Source organism: Oncorhynchus keta, chromosome 27 (genome assembly GCF_023373465.1).
Source record: "Oncorhynchus keta strain PuntledgeMale-10-30-2019 chromosome 27, Oket_V2, whole genome shotgun sequence".
NCBI lineage: Eukaryota > Metazoa > Chordata > Actinopteri > Salmoniformes > Salmonidae > Oncorhynchus > Oncorhynchus keta.
This window is the reverse complement of record NC_068447.1, coordinates 11884625-11904418: the sequence shown is the minus strand read 5'-3', so window position 1 is coordinate 11904418 and position 19794 is coordinate 11884625. Positions and strand designations below refer to the sequence as shown.

The 19794-nt window shown below is 51.2% G+C and overlaps 1 protein-coding gene across 1 annotated transcript in view; it reads right to left on the bottom strand.

Annotated features, from left to right (window-relative positions):
- Window positions 1-19794, bottom strand: part of LOC127912444 (kelch domain-containing protein 8B-like) — a 224300-nt gene that overhangs the window by 85235 nt on the left and 119271 nt on the right. Inside the window, exon 3 of the mRNA XM_052481695.1 lies at window positions 5458-5622. Within this exon, the coding sequence (XP_052337655.1) occupies window positions 5458-5622 (165 nt within the window). The remainder of the gene's footprint in view (window positions 1-5457; window positions 5623-19794) is intronic.

Sequence of the window (19794 nt, the reverse complement as noted above, 5' to 3'; positions counted from 1 at the left end):
GAGAAAGAGACAGGGTTTTGTTCTTTCTGAAGTCCATTAGAATGACATCACAGAGAAAGAGACAGGGTTTTGTTCTTTCTGGATTCCATTAGAATGACATCACAGAGAAAGAGACAGGGTTTTGTTCTCTCTTGATTCCATTAGAATGACATCACAGAGAAAGGGACAGGGTTTTGTTCTTTCTGAATTCCATTAGAATGACATCACAGAGAGAGGAACAGGGTTTTGTTCTTTCTGAATTCCATTAGAATGACATCACAGAGAAAGGGACAGGGTTTTGTTCTTTCTGAATTCCATTAGAATGACATCACAGAGAAAGGAACAGGGTTTTGTTCTTTCTGGATTCCATTAGAATGACATCACAGAGAAAGGGACAGGGTTTTGTTCTTTCTACATTCCATTAGAATGACATCACAGAGAAAAGAACAGGGTTTTGTTCTTTCTACATTCCATTAGAATGACATCACAGAGAAAAGAACAGGGTTTTGTTCTTTCTGAATTCCATTAGAATGACATCACAGAGAAAAGAACAGGGTTTTGTTCTTTCTGAATTCCATTAGAATGACATCACAGAGAAAAGAACAGGGTTTTGTTCTTTCTGAATTCCATTAGAATGACATCACAGAGAAAGGGACAGGGTTTTGTTCTTTCTACATTCCATTAGAATGACATCACAGAGAAAGGAACAGGGTTTTGTTCTTTCTGGATTCCATTAGAATGACATCACAGAGAAAGGGACAGGGTTTTGTTCTTTCTGGATTCCATTAGAATGACATCACAGAGAAAGGAACAGGGTTTTGTTCTTTCTGGATTCCATTAGAATGACATCACAGAGAAAGGGACAGGGTTTTGTTCTTTCTGGATTCCATTAGAATGACATCACAGAGAAAGGAACAGGGTTGTGTTCTTTCTGGATTCCATTAGAATGACATCACAGAGAAAGGGGCAGGGTTTTGTTCTTTCTGGATTCCATTAGAATGACATCACAGAGAAAGAGACAGGGTTTTGTTCTTTCTACATTCCATTAGAATGACATCACAGAGAAAGGAACAGGGTTTTGTTCTTTCTGGATTCCATTAGAATGACATCACAGAGAAAGGAACAGGGTTTTGTTCTTTCTGGATTCCATTAGAATTACATCACAGAGAAAGGGACCCTGGTTTTGTTCTTTCTGGATTCCATTAGAATGACATCACAGAGAAAGGGACAGGGTTTTGTTCTTTCTGGATTCCATTAGAATGACATCACAGAGAAAGGGACAGGGTTTTGTTCTTTCTGGATTCCATTAGAATGACATCATAGAGAAAGGGACAGGGTTTTGTTCTTTCTGAATTCCATTAGAATGACATCACAGAGAAAGGAACAGGGTTTTGTTCTTTCTACATTCCATTAGAATGACATCACAGAGAAAGGGACAGGGATTTGTTCTTTCTGAATTCCATTAGAATGACATCACAGAGAAAGGGACAGGGTTTTGTTCTTTCTGAATTCCATTAGAATGACATCACAGAGAAAGGGACAGGGTTTTGTTCTTTCTGAATTCCATTAGAATGACATCACAGAGAAAGGGACAGGGTTTTGTTCTTTCTGAATTCCATTTGAATGACATCACAGAGAAAGGGACAGGGTTTTGTTCTTTCTGAATTCCATTAGAATGACATCACAGAGAAAGGAACAGGGTTTTGTTCTTTCTGAATTCCATTAGAATGACATCACAGAGAAAGGGACAGGGTTTTGTTCTTTCTGAATTCCATTAGAATGACATCACAGAGAAAGGAACAGGGTTTTGTTCTTTCTGGATTCCACTAGAATGACATCACAGAGAAAGGAACAGGGTTTTGTTCTTTCTACATTCCATTAGAATGACATCACAGAGAAAGGAACAGGGTTTTGTTCTTTCTACATTCCAATGACATCACAGAGAAAGGAACAGGGTTTTGTTCTTTCTACATTCCATTAGAATGACATCACAGAGAAAGGAACAGGGTTTTGTTCTTTCTACATTCCATTAGAATGACATCACAGAGAAAGGAACAGGGTTTTGTTCTTTCTGGATTCCATTAGAATGACATCACAGAGAAAGGGACAGGGTTTTGTTCTTTCTACATTCCATTAGAATGACATCACAGAGAAAGGAACAGGGTTTTGTTCTTTCTACATTCCATTAGAATGACATCACAGAGAAAAGAACAGGGTTTTGTTCTTTATGAATTCCATTAGAATGACATCACAGAGAAAAGAACAGGGTTTTGTTCTTTATGAATTCCATTAGAATGACATCACAGAGAAAGGGACAGGGTTTTGTTCTTTCTGGATTCCATTAGAATGACATCACAGAGAAAGGAACAGGGTTTTGTTCTTTCTGGATTCCATTAGAATGACATCACAGAGAAAGGGACAGGGTTTTGTTCTTTCTGGATTCCATTAGAATGACATCACAGAGAAAGGAACAGGGTTTTGTTCTTTCTGGATTCCATTAGAATGACATCACAGAGAAAGGAACAGGGTTTTGTTCTTTCTGGATTCCATTAGAATGACATCACAGAGAAAGAAAAGGGTTTTGTTCTTTCTGAATTCCATTAGAATGACATCACAGAGAAAAGAACAGGGTTTTGTTCTTTCTGAATTCCATTAGAATGACATCACAGAGAAAAGAACAGGGTTTTGTTCTTTATGAATTCCATTAGAATGACATCACAGAGAAAGGAACAGGGTTTTGTTCTTTATGAATTCCATTAGAATGACATCACAGAGAAAATAACAGGGTTTTGTTCTTTATGAATTCCATTAGAATGACATCACAGAGAAAATAACAGGGTTTTGTTCTTTATGAATTCCATTAGAATGACATCACAGAGAAAAGAACAGGGTTTTGTTCTTTATGAATTCCATTAGAATGACATCACAGAGAAAATAACAGGGTTTTGTTCTTTATGAATTCCATTAGAATGACATCACAGAGAAAAGAACAGGGTTTTGTTCTTTATGAATTCCATTAGAATGACATCACAGAGAAAAGAACAGGGTTTTGTTCTTTATGAATTCTATTAAAATGACATCACAGAGAAAATAACAGGTTTTTGTTCTTTATGAATTCCATTAGAATGACATCACAGAGAAAAGAACAGGGTTTTGTTCTTTATGAAATCCATTAGAATGACATCACAGAGAAAAGAACAGGGCAACAACTCTTACAATTCCAACTATTGAATCCTGCAAGATACTGTTCTTAATTATACAACAACATTTTCTTGCCAAAGCAGAGATGCTGAATTTTGATGTTGTTGCCTGAGCTACAGAAGTCTATATCAGTCTCCCAACACTAGTAAAGGCCCATGTGAAAAACATTTTGTTCAAAACAAAAATACATTTCTTAATAATATATCTTTTTTATTCAGATTTTTCAGGGGTGCTTATTCCTGTTGCTTATGCACTTGGCTGTGTGAGGAACAAACAGTCTGACAGGCTGAAATACAATCCCATTCGCAAGCAATATCATTCTAAAAAACCATTTACATTTTATGACAGTTCTATTCACGTCAAGTATTTGGCATAGTAAAGCTTGAGCAGCGATATTATCCTGCCTGGACAGTAAAGTGTTTGTTTTACATTCAATCATAGAGTTTCTCAATTGCACTGAAAATAGGAACAAGTGCATCAAGCTGTTACTTCTGTACACGTTTCGTACAGAGGATCCTTTCCCCACACGTCCAGAAGGGAGAAATTGATATTGATGGGAAGAAGTCTGGTATGGTGCTCAGTGTACAGAACACTTCTCCAGACAGATTTAGATTGTGTTTTGGAAGCAGTAGCATTTAGTTTGACCCTGATAGACTACTGTACCTCCAGTCGCGTAACAAACAACATTAATAAAATAATGACCCTCATCCCTCAGTTAATCACTGTAATGTGATTCTGCAGCATAAGCCTGCTAGCTAGCAAGACATTTATCTATGTGACTGGAGACCAGCAGGTAGCCAGTAATACAGAAAGGCCAGATAGATGTACCGGCCGCGGAGATAAAGTACGAGGTTATAGTGTCCTGCTGGCGATGGACTTCACTCATGAATATTCATAAGAACACAACTGTTGAAATATGTTTTTCTCCTACACAGTCATATATTTAGGCATATGTCTCCACTCCTATTCAGTGAAGGCTGTAGGCCACAGCTGCAGTGCAGGTACCAGTGAATGAATGTGAATGATTGCCTATGAATTTCATCTGTTTTCAGGAAGTTTTAATAATCAGATTGATCATGTTTGATTGGGTACTCAGAGAACAGATGTACTGAAGTGAAGGACATGTCTGTCTGTCTGTCTGTCTGTCTGTCTGTCTGTCTGTCTGTCTGTCTGTCTGTCTGTCTCTCTCTCTCTCTCTCTCTCTCTCTCTCTCTCTCTCTCTCTCTCTCTCTCTCTCTCTCTCTCTCTCTCTCTCTCTCTCTCTCTCTCTCTGAGTGAGTGAGTGAGTGAATACCCAGACTGTTGTGTAGACCATGAGGGGGAGATGGACCCTCCCCAGACTGTTGTGTAGACCATGAGGGGGAGATGGACCCTCCCCAGACTGTTGTGTAGACCATGAGAGTGAGATGGACCCTCCCCAGACTGTTGTGTAGTCCATGAGAGTGAGATGGGCCCTCCCCAGACTGTTGTGTAGTCCATGAGAGTGAGATGGGCCCTCCCCAGACTGTTGTGTAGACCATGAGAGTGAGATGGACCCTCCCCAGACTGTTGTGTAGTCCATGAGAGTGAGATGGGCCCTCCCCAGACTGTTGTGTAGTCCATGAGAGTGAGATGGGCCCTCCCCCCGACTGTTGTGTAGACCATGAGAGTGAGATGGACCCTCCCCAGACTGTTGTGTAGTCCATGAGAGTGAGATGGGCCCTCCCCAGACTGTTGTGTAGACCATGAGAGTGAGATGGACCCTCCCCAGACTGTTGTGTAGTCCATGAGAGTGAGATGGACCCTCCCCAGACTGTTGTGTAGTCCATGAGAGTGAGATGGGCCCCCGACTGTTGTGTAGACCATGAGAGTGAGATGGACCCTCCCCAGACTGTTGTGTAGTCCATGAGAGTGAGATGGGCCCTCCCCAGACTGTTGTGTAGTCCATGAGAGTGAGATGGACCCTCCCCAGACTGTTGTGTAGACCATGAGAGGGAGATGGGCCCTCCCCAGACTGTTGTGTAGACCATGAGAAGGAGATGGGCCCTCCCCAGACCTATTAGCTAGAGAGAGAGATGGGCCCTCCCCAGACCTATTAGCTAGAGAGAGAGAGTGTGTGTGTGTGTGTGTGTGTTCATGTGCTGTACGTGCAACCATATTTGAATGTGTGTGCGGTACGATAGAGTGTACATGTGGAGTGTGTGGCCATAGGTCAGATATGACCAGAGTGACACACAGTGGGGACATTGGACAGTAGGGACAGGGATGGGGGTGTAGGGGGATGGGGGCGTGACCTACCCAGCACGTAAATCTTGTTGCCTCTCAGGAAGGAGGTGGCTCCGTAGCGAGGTGTGGGCATGGAGGTCAAGGACTGCCATTGGTCCTTCTCCGGCTCGTAGACCCTTACTAGCGCCTGGGGCGTAGTGTCAGCTGCCATCCCTCCCAGCGCATACACCTTCCCATCTGACAGAGAAGAGAGAGGGGAGAAGGGAGAGAGAGAGAGTCAGAAATGTCTCAGATTGAACAAAAGAGTGGGCGTAATTTCATCAGCTCCCAATTCCACTATCCATAGTGTTGATACAATAAAATGAATCAACCACATTTCAGCCTTAATGCCAGATACCGAGGAGAGAGACAATCACATGTCGGCCTTAATGCCACTGCACTTCCTGCCAGATACCGAGGAGAGAGACAACCACATGTCGGCCTTAATGCCACTGCACTTCCTGCCAGATACCGAGGAGAGAGACAACCACATGTCGGCCTTAATGCCACTGCACTTCCTGTCAGATACCGAGGAGAGAGACAACCACATGTCGGCCTTAATGCCACTGCACTTCCTGTCAGATACCGAGGAGAGAGACAACCACATGTCGGCCTTAATGCCACTGCACTTCCTGTCAGATACCGAGGAGAGAGACAACCACATGTCGGCCTTAATGCCACTGCACTTCCTGCCAGAAACCGAGGAGAGAGACAACCACATGTCGGCCTTAATGCCACTGCACTTCCTGTCAGATACCGAGGAGAGAGACAACCACATGTCGGCCTTAATGCCACTGCACTTCCTGCCAGATACCGAGGAGAGAGACAACCACATGTCGGCCTTAATGCCACTGCACTTCCTGTCAGATACAGAGGAGAGAGACAACCACATGTCGGCCTTAATGCCACTGCACTTCCTGCCAGATACCGAGGAGAGAGACAACCACGTCGGCCTTAATGCCACTGCACTTCCTGTCAGATACCGAGGAGAGAGACAACCACATGTCGGCCTTAATGCCACTGCACTTCCTGTCAGATACCGAGGAGAGAGACAACCACATGTCGGCCTTAATGCCACTGCACTTCCTGTCAGATACCGAGGAGAGAGACAACCACATGTCGGCCTTAATGCCACTGCACTTCCTGTCAGATACCGAGGAGAGAGACAACCACATGTCGGCCTTAATGCCACTGCACTTCCTGTCAGATACCGAGGAGAGAGACAACCACATGTCGGCCTTAATGCCACTGCACTTCCTGTCAGATACAGAGGAGAGACAACCACATGTCGGCCTTAATGCCACTGCACTTCCTGCCAGATACCGAGGAGAGAGACAACCACATGTAGGCCTTAATGCCACTGCACTTCCTGTCAGATACAGAGGAGAGAGACAACCACATGTCGGCCTTAATGCCACTGCACTTCCTGCCAGATACCGAGGAGAGAGACAACCACATGTCGGCCTTAATGCCACTACACTTCCTGTCAGATACCGAGGAGAGAGACAACCACATGGATTGATGGATGTGTGGGTGTATTTATGAATATATGTGTGGCTGGGTGGATTGGTGGATGTGTTGGTATATTTATGAATATATGTGTGGCTGGGTGGATTGGTGGATGTGTTGGTATATTTATGAATATATGTGTGGCTGGGTGGATTGATGGATGTGTGGGTATATTTATGAATATATGTATGGCTGGGTGGATTGGTGGATGTGTTGGTATATTTATGAATATATGTGTGGCTGGGTGGATTGATGGATGTGTTGGTATATTTATGAATATATGTGTGGCTGGGTGGATTGATGGATGTGTGGGTATATTTATGAATATATGTATGGCTGGGTGGATTGGTGGATGTGTTGGTATATTTATGAATATATGTATGGCTGGGTGGATTGATGGATGTGTTGGTATATTTATGAATATATGTGTGGCTGGGTGGATTGGTGGATGTGTGGGTATATTTATGAATATATGTGTGGCTGGGTGGATTGATGGATGTGTTGGTATATTTATGAATATATGTGTGGCTGGGTGGATTGATGGATGTGTGGGTATATTTATGAATATATGTGTGGCTGGGTGGTTTGATGGATGTGTTGGTATATTTATGAATATATGTGTGGCTGGGTGGATTGATGGATGTGGTGGTATATTTATGAATATATGTGTGGCTGGGTGGATTGATGGATGTGTTGGTATATTTATGAATATATGTGTGGCTGGGTGGATTGATGGATGTGTTGGTATATTTATGAATATATGTGTGGCTGGGTGGATTGATGGATGTGTTGGTATATTTATGAATATATGTGTGGCTGGGTGGATTGGTGGATGTGTTGGTATATTTATGAATATATGTGTGGCTGGGTGGATTGATGGATGTGTGGTATATTTATGAATATATGTATGGCTGGGTGGATTGGTGGATGTGTTGGTATATTTATGAATATATGTGTGGCTGGGTGGATTGGTGGATGTGTTGGTATATTTATGAATATATGTATGGCTGGGTGGATTGGTGGATGTGTTGGTATATTTATGAATATATGTATGGCTGGGTGGATTGGTGGATGTGTTGGTATATTTATGAATATATGTATGGCTGGGTGGATTGGTGGATGTGTTGGTATATTTATGAATATATGTGTGGCTGGGTGGATTGGTGGATGTGTTGGTATATTTATGAATATATGTATGGCTGGGTGGATTGGTGGATGTGTTGGTATATTTATGAATATATGTGTGGCTGGGTGGATTGGTGGATGTGTTGGTATATTTATGAATATATGTGTGGCTGGGTGGATTGATGGATGTGTTGGTATATTTATGAATATATGTGTGGCTGGGTGGATTGATGGATGTGTGGGTATATTTATGAATATATGTGTGGATTGATGGATGTGTGGGTATATTTATGAATATATGCGTGGCTGGGTGGATTGATGGATGTGTGGGTATATTTATGAATATATGTGTGGATTGATGGATGTGTGGGTATATTTATGAATATATGCGTGGCTGGGTGGATTTCTGGAAAGGCAGAGTAGATAGAGTGAGGGAGAGGTTAGAAAGGTCAAGGGAAAAGAGGAGAGGACGATTAAAGCACTCAGAGTTGTGACTACAGCATCGCACTAATCCAGAGTAGCAGGAAGATGAACTGTAACACTTTCAGACAGAGAACTGAAGCTCTGAATGCAAAAACAGCTCCTAGTCCCCCACCCCTATCATGTAGCAGATGTACAAGTATCACCCCCCCCCACGTGTCCCTGTAGCCTGCTGCACAGCTGCTGACAGAGGACCTGTTCCTACTTATTGCTCAGAACATGACTCCGAGCCAACACACACACCAAAGACAAACGAGTGTGAGCAGACAGAGATGGGCGACTGACGGAAGATAGAGTGGCAAAGCAAACTAGAAGAGAGAGAGACGTGGAGAAGGGGTGAGGGATTTTTACATTTTTTAATTTGTTATTTCACCTTTATTTAACCGGGTAGGCTTGTTGAGAACACCTTTATTTAACCAGGTAGGCTTGTTGAGAACAAGTTCTCATTTACAACTGTGACCAGGCCAAGATAAAGCAAAGCAGTGCGACACAAACAACAACACAGAGTTACACATGGAGTAAACAAACATACAGTCAATAATACAATAGAAAAAGTCTATATACAGTGTGTACAAATGAGGTAGGATAACGGAGGTAAGGCCATTAATAGGACATAGTGGCGAAATAATTACAATTACAATATAAACACTGGAATGGTAGATGTGCAGGAAGATGAATACCTACCTATCTCTCTGATTTGGCCCTGCCGTACATACCTACACGTACGCTACGGTCACAAGACGCAGGCCTCCTAATTGTCCCTAGAATTTCTAAGCAAATAGCTGGAGGCAGGGCTTTCTCCTATAGAGCTCCATTTTTATGGAACGGCCTGCCTACCAATGTGAGAGACGCAGACTCTGTCTCAACCTTTTTTATTTTATTTTACCTTTATTTAACTAGGCAAGTCAGTTAAGAACCAATTCTTATTTTCAATGACGGCCTAGGAACAGTGGGTTAACTGCCTATTCAGGGGCAGAACGACAGATTTGTACCGTGTCAGCTCGGGGGTTTGAACTTGCAACCTTCCGGTTACTAGACCAACGCTCTACTAGACCAATGCTCTAACCACTAGGCTGCCCTGCCACCTTTAAGACTTTACTGAAGACTCATCTCTTCAGTGGGTCATATGATTGAGTGTAGTCTGGCCCAGGAGTGTGAAGGTGAACGGAAAGGCTCTGGAGCAACGAACCGCCCTTGCGGTCTCTGCCTGGCCGGTTCCCCTTTCTCCACTGGGATTCGCTGCCTCTAACCCTATTACAGGGGCTGAGTCACTAATGTGATCTTCCTGACTGGGTTGGCGCCCCCCCTTGGGTTGTGCCGTGGCGGAGATCTTTGTGGGCTATACTCAGCCTTGTCTCAGGATGGTAAGTTGGTGGTTGAAGATATCCCTCTAGTGGTGTGGGGTCTGTGCTTTGGAAAATATAATAATAATAATATATGCCATTTAGCAGACGCTTTTATCCAAAGCGAAAAGTGGGTGGGGTTATATCCTTCCTGTTTGGCCCTGTCCGGGGGTGTCCTCGGATGGGGCTACAGTGTCTCCTGACCCCTCTGTCTCAGCCTCCAGTATTTATGCTGCAGTAGTTAATGTGTCGGGAGGCTGGGGTCAGTTTGTCATATCTGGAGTACTTCTCCTGTCCTATTCGGTGTCCTGGGTGAATTTAAGTGTGCTCTCTCTAATTCTCTCTTTCTCTCTTTCTTTCTCTCTCTCGGAGGACCTGAGCCCTAGGACCATGCCTCAGGACTACCTGACATGATGACTCCTTGCTGTCCCCAGTACACCTGGCCGTGCTGCTGCTCCAGTTTCAACTGTTCTGCCTTATTATTATATGACCATGCTGGTCATTTATGAACATTTGAACATCTTGGCCATGTTCTGTTATAATCTCCACCCGGCACAGCCAGAAGAGGACTGTCCACCCCACATAGCCTGGTTCCTCTCTAGGTTTCTTCCTAGGTTTTGGCCTTTCTAGGGAGTTTTTCTTAGCCACCGTGCTTCTACACCTGCATTGCTTGCTGTTTGGGCTTTAGGCTGGGTTTCTGTACAGCACTTTGAGATATCAGCTGATGTACGAAGGGCTATATAAATACATTCGATTTGATTTGATTTGATGTGCAAGTAAAGATACTGAGGTGCAAAGGAGCAAGATAAATAAATAACAGTATGAGGATGAGGTAGATGAGGTAGTTGGTAGATGAGGTAGATGAGGTAGTTGGTAGATGAGGTAGATGTGGTAGTTGATAGATGAGGTAGATGAGGTAGTTGATAGATGAGGTAGATGAGGTAGTTGGTAGATGAGGTAGATGAGGTAGTTGGTAGATGAGGTAGATGTGGTAGTTGATAGATGAGGTAGATGTGGTAGTTGATAGATGAGGTAGATGAGGTAGATGATAGATGAGGTAGATGAGGTAGTTGATAGATGAGGTAGATGAGGTAGTTGATAGATGAGGTAGATGAGGTAGTTGATAGATGTGGTAGATGGTAGATGAGGTAGATGTGGTAGTTGATAGATGAGGTAGATGATAGATGAGGTAGTTGATAGATGAGGTAGATGAGGTAGTTGATAGATGAGGTAGATGAGGTAGTTGATAGATGAGGTAGATGAAGTAGTTGGTAGATGAGGTAGTTGGTCGATGAGGTAGATGTGGTAGTTGGTAGATGAGGTAGTTGGTAGATGAGGTAGTTGGTAGATGAGGTAGATGTGGTAGTTCTGTAGCTCAGTTGGTAGAGCATGGCGCTTGTAACGCCAGGGTAGTGGGTTCGATCCCCGGGACCACCCATACGTAGAATGTATGCACACATGACTGTAAGTCGCTTTGGATAAAAGCGTCTGCTAAATGGCATATATTATTATTATTATTATTATTATATATTAGTTGGTAGATGTGGTAGATGTGGTAGTTGGTAGATGTGGTAGATGAGGTCATTGGTAGATGAGGTCGTTGGTAGATGAGGTCGTTGGTAGATGAGGTAGTTGGTAGATGAGGTAGTTGGTAGATGAGGTCGTTGGTAGATGAGGTCGTTGGTAGATGAGGTAGTTGGTAGATGAGGTAGATGTGGTAGTTGGTAGATGTGGTAGATGTGGTAGTTGGTAGATGTGGTAGATGAGGTAGTTGGTAGATGAGGTCATTGGTAGATGAGGTAATTGGTAGATGAGGTAGTTGGTAGATGAGGTAGTTGGTAGATGAGGTCATTGGTAGATGAGGTAGTTGGTAGATGAGGTAGATGTGGTAGCTGAGGAAGGCTGAGGAAGTCTTTCCTAATGCATCCTTGCTAGTTTATTAAACCCATCACTGATTTGACATTGCCTAAAGTACTCGATTACCAAAACCACAGGATCAGCGATCCCCTTGAAAAAAGACAGCTCATCATTACTGCTGCCGACTATTCCAGCTCTCTCACACTTGTCTGGTTAAGCCTTTCACCCTTATCTCCTTCTATCCGTGTCCACTCTCACCCCTCTCTGCTCCTATCTGCTCCTCTCACCCCTCTCTGCTCCTCTCTGCTCCTCTCTGCTCCTCTCACCTCCTCTCTGCTCCTCTCTGCTCCTCTCACCTCCTCTCTGCTCCTCTCTGCTCCTCTCACCTCCTCTCTGCTCCTCTCTGCTCCTCTCTGCTCACCTCCTGTTCCTCTGCTCCTCTCACCCCTCTCTGCTCCTCTCTGCTCCTCTCACCCCTCTCTGTTCTCTCTCTGCACCCCTGTTTCTCTCTGCCTCCTCCTCACCCCTCTGCTCCTCTCTGTTTCTCCTGCTCCTCTCTCTGCTCCTCTCTGTTTCTCTCCCTCTCTGTTCCTGTTTCTCTCTGCTCCTCATCTGCTCCTCTCTGATCCTGCTCCTCTCTGACCCCTCTCTGCTCCTCTCGCCCCTCTCTACTCCTATCTGCTCCTCTCTGATCCTCTCTGCTCCTCTCTGCTCCTCTCGCCCCTCTCTGCTCCTCTCTGCTCCTCTCGCCCCTCTCTGCTCCTCTCGCCCCTCTCTGCTCCTCTCTGCTCTGCTCCCTCCCTGCTCCTCTCGCCCTGCTCCTCTCTCTCTGCTCCTCTCCTCTCGCCCCTCTGCCCCTCTCTGCTCCTCTCTGCTCCTCTCACCTCTCTCTGCCCCTCTCTGCTCCTCTCACCCCTCTCTGCTCCTCTCTGCTCCTCTCACCCCTCTCTGCTCCTCTCACCCCTCTCTGCCCCTCTCTGCTCCTCTCACCCCTCTCTGCTCCTCTCACCCCTCTCTGCTCCTCTCACCCCTCTCTGCTCCTCTCACCCCTCTGCTCCTCTCTGCTCTCACCTCTCTCTGCTCCTCTCACCCCTCTCTGCTCCTCTCACCCCTCTCTCCTCCTCTCACCCCTCTCTGCTCCTCTCACCCCTCTCTGCTCCTCTCACCTCTCTCTGCTCCTCTCACCCCTCTCTGCTCCTCTCACCCCTCTCTGCTCCTCTCACCTCTCTCTGCTCCTCTCTGCTCCTCTCGCCCCTCTCTGCTCCTTTCTGCTCCTCTCGCCCCTCTCTGCTCCTCTCACCCCTCTCTGTTCCTCTCACCCCTCTCTGCTCCTCTCGCCCCTCTCTGCTCCTCTCACCTCTCTCTGCTCCCCTCACCCCTCTCTGTTCCTCTCACCCCTCTCTGCTCCTCTCGCCCCTCTCTGCTCCTCTCACCCCTCTCTGCTCCTCTCGCCCCTCTCTGCTCCTCTCACCCCTCTCTGCTCCTCTCACCCCTCTCTGTTCCTCTCACCCCTCTGCTCTTCTCACCCCTCTCATCTCCTCTCTGCTGTGGTCTGAAGGGCCTCAGGGAGCACTGCAGCCTGTTCCAGGTCATAACGGCCCCCCGCCTCTCAGCGGTTCAGAACAGAGCCCCACACACACACAGACCTGGCCCACCAAGCACAAACACACACAGACCTGGCCCACCAAGCACAAAGACACACAGACCTGGCCCACCAAGCACAAAGACACACACAGACCTGGCCCACCAAGCACAAAGACACACAGACCTGGCCCACCAAGCACAACCACACACACACAGACCTGGCCCACCAAGCACAAAGACACACAGACCTGGCCCACCAAGCACAAACACACACAGACCTGGCCCACCAAGCACAAACACACACAGACACAGTGTGTGTGTGTGTGTGTGTGTGTGTGTGTGTGTGTGTGTGTGTGTGTGTGTGTGTGTGTGTGTGTGTGTGTGTGTGTGTGTGTGTGTGTGTGTGTGTGTGTGTGTGTGTGTGTGTGTGTGTGTGTGTGTGTGTGTGTGTGTGTGTGTGCCTGCGAGTGAGTGAGTGAGTAAATTAACATATGTGTGGGTAAACCAATTCAAAGTGTGACAAAGAAAATGACAGTCAATGTTTCAATGAATACTGCAAACACATGTTGAGCGTTTACCATCAAAACCTCTTTAAAATGGGCTTTGATAGTCCTATCCTCTGTGAAATAAACAACCTTTTTATGAGCAAATATCAAACAGCCATTCGTGAAGCCCTGCGGGAAACACTGTATCACAGCAGTATAAATTCCACAGTGATTTTCTCACTTGTTTAATGACACTAATGTGATTTCCTCATTCTCACTCATTATAATCCTCCACAATATATTGCCACCGACGGCCGGGGCTTTTCCAGTGACACTTCTGGAGAGCTTGGAGTTCCGCAAGCAGTGAGACTCTTGTCTTTTTACTCAGTAAATGATTCATTAACATAAAACGAATAACCTAATGTGATGTCACGATCTCAGTCTAACAACATTAAAACAGCTGAACGTACCCATTGGGTATTATTAACACAATAAATCTGTAATCAATCACCCGTTGGTTGTTTTTTCTCTGTGCATAGAAATAACTCATAGATGGATGGCTGTGGTTGTAAAGGGGAGCGGTCGGGAGAGGGGAGGGAGGGGGTCTCAGCTGTAGGGAGAGGGGAGGGAGGGGGTCTCAGCTGGAGGGAGAGGGGAGGGAGGGGGTCTCAGCTGTAGGGAGAGGGGAGGGAGGGGGTCTCAGCTGTAGGGAGAGGGGAGGGAGGGGGTCTCAGCTGGAGGGAGAGGGGAGGGAGGGGGTCTCAGCTGTAGGGAGAGGGGAGGGAGGGGGTCTCAGCTGTAGGGAGAGGGGAGGGAGGGGGTCTCAGCTGTAGGGAGAGGGGAGGGAGGGGGTCTCAGCTGGAGGGAGAGGAGAGGGAGGGGGTCTCAGCTGGAGGGAGAGGAGAGGGAGGGGGTCTCAGCTGGAGGGAGAGGGGAGGGAGGGGGTCTCAGCTGTAGGGAGAGGAGAGGGAGGGGGTCTCAGCTGGAGGGAGAGGGGAGGGAGGGGGTCTCAGCTGGAGGGAGAGGAGAGGGAGGGGGTCTCAGCTGGAGGGAGAGGGGAGGGAGGGGGTCTCAGCTGTAGGGAGAGGGGAGGGAGGGGGTCTCAGCTGGAGGGAGAGGGGAGGGAGGGGGTCTCAGCTGTAGGGAGAGGGGAGGGAGGGGGGTCTCAGCTGTAGGGAGAGGGGAGGGAGGGGTCTCAGCTGTAGTGAGAGGGGAGGGAGGGGGTCTCAGCTGGAGGGAGAGGAGAGGGAGGGGGTCTCAGCTGGAGGGAGAGGGGAGGGAGGGGGTCTCAGCTGTAGGGAGAGGGGAGGGAGGGGGTCTCAGCTGTAGGGAGAGGGGAGGGAGGGGGTCTCAGCTGTAGGGAGAGGGGAGGGAGGGGGTCTCAGCTGTAGGGAGAGGGGAGGGAGGGGGTCTCAGCTGGAGGGAGAGGGGAGGGAGGGGGTCTCAGCTGTAGGGAGAGGGGAGGGAGGGGGTCTCAGCTGTAGGGAGAGGGGAGGGAGGGGTCTCAGCTGGAGGGAGAGGGGAGGGAGGGGGTCTCAGCTGTAGGGAGAGGGGAGGGAGGGGGTCTCAGCTGGAGGGAGAGGGGAGGGAGGGGGTCTCAGCTGTAGGGAGAGGGGAGGGAGGGGGTCTCAGTCGTAGGGAGAGGGGAGGGAGGGGGTCTCAGCTGTAGGGAGAGGGGAGGGAGGGGGTCTCAGCTGTAGGGAGAGGGGAGGGAGGGGGTCTCAGCTGTAGGGAGAGGAGAGGGGAGGGGGTCTCAGCTGGAGGGAGAGGGGAGGGAGGGGGTCTCAGCTGTAGGGAGAGGGGAGGGAGGGGGTCTCAGCTGGAGGGAGAGGGGAGGGAGGGGGTCTCAGCTGTAGGGAGAGGGGAGGGAGGGGGTCTCAGCTGTAGGGAGAGGGGAGGGAGGGGGTCTCAGCTGTAGGGAGAGGGGAGGGAGGGGGTCTCAGTTGTACGGAGAGGGGAGGGAGGGGGTCTCAGTCTGTAGGGAGAGGGAGGGAGGGGGTCTCAGCTCGTAGGGAGAGGGGAGGGAGGGGGTCTCAGCTGGAGGGAGAGGAGAGGGAGGGGGTCTCAGCTGGAGGGAGAGGGGAGGGAGGGGGTCTCAGCTGTAGGGAGAGGAGAGGGAGGGGGTCTCAGCTGGAGGGAGAGGGGAGGGAGGGGTCTCAGCTGGAGGGAGAGGGAGGGAGGGGGTCTCAGCTGGAGGGAGAGGAGAGGGAGGGGGTCTCAGCTGGAGGGAGAGGGGAGGGAGGGGGTCTCAGCTGTAGGGGAGGGGAGGGAGGGGGTCTCAGCTGGAGGGAGAGGGGAGGGAGGGGGTCTCAGCTGTAGGGAGAGGGGAGGGAGGGGGTCTCAGCTGTAGGGAGAGGGGAGGGAGGGGGTCTCAGCTGTAGGGAGAGGGAGGGAGGGGGTCTCAGCTGGAGGGAGAGGGGAGGGAGGGGGTCTCAGCTGGAGGGAGAGGAGAGGGAGGGGGTCTCAGCTGGAGGGAGAGGGGAGGGAGGGGGTCTCAGCTGTAGGGAGAGGGGAGGGAGGGGGTCTCAGCTGTAGGGGAGAGGGGAGGGAGGGGGTCTCAGTCGTAGGGAGAGGAGAGGGGGGGTCTCAGCTGGAGGGAGAGGGGAGGGAGGGGGTCTCAGCTGTAGGGAGAGGGGAGGGAGGGGGTCTCAGCTGTAGGAGAGGGGAGGGAGGGGGTCTCAGCTGTAGGGAGAGGGGAGGGAGGGGGTCTCAGCTGTAGGGAGAGGGGAGGGAGGGGTCTCAGCTGTAGGGAGAGGGGAGGGAGGGGGTCTCAGTTGTACGGAGAGGGGAGGGAGGGGGTCTCAGTCGTAGGGAGAGTGGAGGGAGGGGGTATCAGTCGTAGGGAGAGGGGAGGGAGGGGGTCTCAGCTGGAGGGAGAGGAGAGGGAGGGGGTCTCAGCTGGAGGGAGAGGGGAGGGAGGGGGTCTCAGCTGTAGGGAGAGGAGAGGGAGGGGGTCTCAGCTGGAGGGAGAGGAGAGGGAGGGGGTCTCAGCTGGAGGGAGAGGGGAGGGAGGGGGTCTCAGCTGGAGGGAGAGGAGAGGGAGGGGGTCTCAGCTGGAGGGAGAGGGGAGGGAGGGGGTCTCAGCTGTAGGGGAGGGGAGGGAGGGGTCTCAGCTGGAGGGAGAGGGGAGGGAGGGGGTCTCAGCTGTAGGGAGAGGGGAGGGAGGGGGTCTCAGCTGTAGGGAGAGGGGAGGGAGGGGGTCTCAGCTGTAGGGAGAGGGAGGGAGGGGTCTCAGCTGGAGGGAGAGGGAGGGAGGGGGTCTCAGCTGGAGGGAGAGGAGAGGGAGGGGGTCTCAGCTGGAGGGAGAGGGGAGGGAGGGGGTCTCAGCTGTAGGGAGAGGGGAGGGAGGGGGTCTCAGCTGTAGGGAGAGGGGAGGAGGGGGTCTCAGCTGTAGGGAGAGGGGAGGGAGGAGGTCTCAGCTGTAGGGAGAGGGGAGCGAGGGGGTCTCAGCTGGAGGGAGAGGGGAGGGAGGGGGTCTCAGCTGTAGGGAGAGGGGAGGAGGGGGTCTCAGCTGTAGGGAGAGGGGAGGGAGGGGGTCTCAGCTGGAGGGAGAGGGGAGGGAGGGGGTCTCAGCTGGAGGGAGAGGGGAGGGAGGGGGTCTCAGCTGTAGGGAGAGGGGAGGGAGGGGGTCTCAGCTGTAGGGAGAGGGAGGAAGGGGGTCTCAGCTGTAGGGAGAGGGGAGGGAGGGGGTCTCAGCTGGAGGGAGAGGGGAGGAAGGGGGTCTCAGCTGGAGGAAGAGGGGAGGGAGGGGGTCTCAGCTGTCGGGAGAGGGGAGGGAGGGGGTCTCAGCTGGAGGGAGAGGGGAGGGAGGGGGTCTCAGCTGTAGGGAGAGGGGAGGGAGGGGGTCTCAGTCGTAGGGAGAGGGGAGGGAGGGGGTCTCAGCTGGAGGGAGAGGGGAGGGAGGGGTCTCTGCTGTAGGGAGAGGGGAGGGAGGGGGTCTCAGCTGGCTGTAGAGAGAGGGGAGGGAGGGGGTCTCAGCTGTAGGGAGAGGGGAGGGAGGGGGTCTCAGCTGTAGGGAGAGGGGAGGGAGGGGGTCTCAGCTGTAGGGAGAGGGGAGGGAGGGGGTCTCAGTTGTACGGAGAGGGGAGGGAGGGGGTCTCAGTCGTAGGGAGAGTGGAGGGATCGGGTCTCAGTCGTAGGGAGAGGGGAGGGAGGGGGTCTCAGCTGGAGGGAGAGGGGAGGGAGGGGGTCTCAGCTGTAGGGAGAGGGGAGGGAGGGGGTCTCAGCTGTAGGGAGAGGGGAGGAAGGGGGTCTCAGCTGTAGGGAGAGGGGAGGGAGGGGGTCTCAGCTGGAGGGAGAGGGGAGGAAGGGGTCTCAGCTGGAGGAAGAGGGGAGGGAGGGGGTCTCAGCTGTCGGGAGAGGGGAGGGAGGGGGTCTCAGCTGGAGGAAGAGGGGAGGGTGGGGGTCTCAGCTGTAGGGAGAGGGGAGGGAGGGGGTCTCAGCTGTAGGGAAAGGGGAGGGAGGGGGTCTCAGCTGGAGGAAGAGGGGAGGGAGGGGGTCTCAGTCATAGGGAGAGGGGAGGGAAGGGGTCTCAGCTGTAGGGAGAGGGGAGGGGGTCTCAGCTGTAGGGAGAGGGGAGGGAGGGGTCTCAGTTGTACGGAGAGGGGAGGAAGGGGGTCTCAGTCGTAGGGAGAGGGGAGGGAGGGGGTCTCAGTCATAGAGAGAGGGGAGGGAGGGGGTCTCAGCTGTAGGGAGAGGGGAGGGAGGGGGTCTCAGCTGTAGGGAGAGGGGAGGGAGGGGGTCTCAGCTGTAGGGAGAGGGGAGGGAGGGGGTCTCAGTCGTACGGAGAGGGGAGGGAGGGGGTCTCAGTCGTAGGGAGAGGGGAGGGAGGGGGTCTCAGCTGTAGGGAAAGGGGAGGGAGGGGGTCTCAGTCGTAGGGAGAGGGGAGGGAGGGGGTCTCAGTTGTAGGGAGAGGGCAGGGAGTGGAGGGGGTCTCAGTTGTAGGGAGAGGGGAGGGAGGGGGTCTCAGCTGTCGGGAGAGGGGAGGGAGGGGGTCTCAGCTGGAGGAAGAGGGGAGGGTGGGGGTCTCAGCTGTAGGTAGAGGGGAGGGGGTCTCAGCTGTAGGGAGAGGGGAGGGAGAGGGTCTCAGCTGTCGGGAGAGGGGAGGGAGGGGGTCTCAGCTGGAGGGAGAGGGGAGGGTGGGGGTCTCAGCTGTAGGGAGAGGGGAGGGAGGGGGTCTCAGCTGTAGGGAAAGGGGAGGGAGGGGGTCTCAGCTGGAGGAAGAGGGGAGGGAGGGGGTCTCAGTCATAGGGAGAGGGGAGGGAGGGGGTCTCAGCTGTAGGGAGAGGGGAGGGAGGGGGTCTCAGCTGTAGGGAGAGGGGAGGGAGGGGGTCTCAGTTGTACGGAGAGGGGAGGGAGGGGGTCTCAGTCGTAGGGAGAGGGGAGGGAGGGGGTCTCAGTCATAGAGAGAGGGGAGGGAGGGGGTCTCAGCTGTAGGGAGAGGGGAGGGAGGGGGTCTCAGTTGTAGGGAGAGGGGAGGGAGGGGGTCTCAGCTGTAGGGAGAGGGGAGGGAGGGGGTCTCAGTCGTACGGAGAGGGGAGGGAGGGGGTCTCAGTCGTAGGGAGAGGGGAGGGAGGGGGTCTCAGCTGTAGGGAAAGGGGAGGGAGGGGGTCTCAGTCGTACTGAGAGGGGAGGGAGGGGGTCTCAGTTGTAGGGAGAGGGGAGGGAGGGGGTCTCAGTCATAGGGAGAGGGGAGGGAGGGGGTCTCAGTTGTAGGGAGAGGGCAGGGAGTGGAGGGGGTCTCAGTTGTAGGGAGAGGGCAGGGAGGGGGTCTCAGCTGTAGGGAGAGGGGAGGGAGGGGGTCTTAGTCGTAGGGAGAGGGGAGGGAGGGGGTCTCAGCTGTAGGGAAAGGGAGGGGGGGGTCTCAGTCGTAGGGAGAGGGGAGGGAGGGGGTCTCAGTTGTAGGGAGAGGGCAGGGAGTGGAGGGGGTCTCAGTTGTAGGGAGAGGGCAGGGAGGGGGTCTCAGCTGTAGGGAGAGGGGAGGGAGG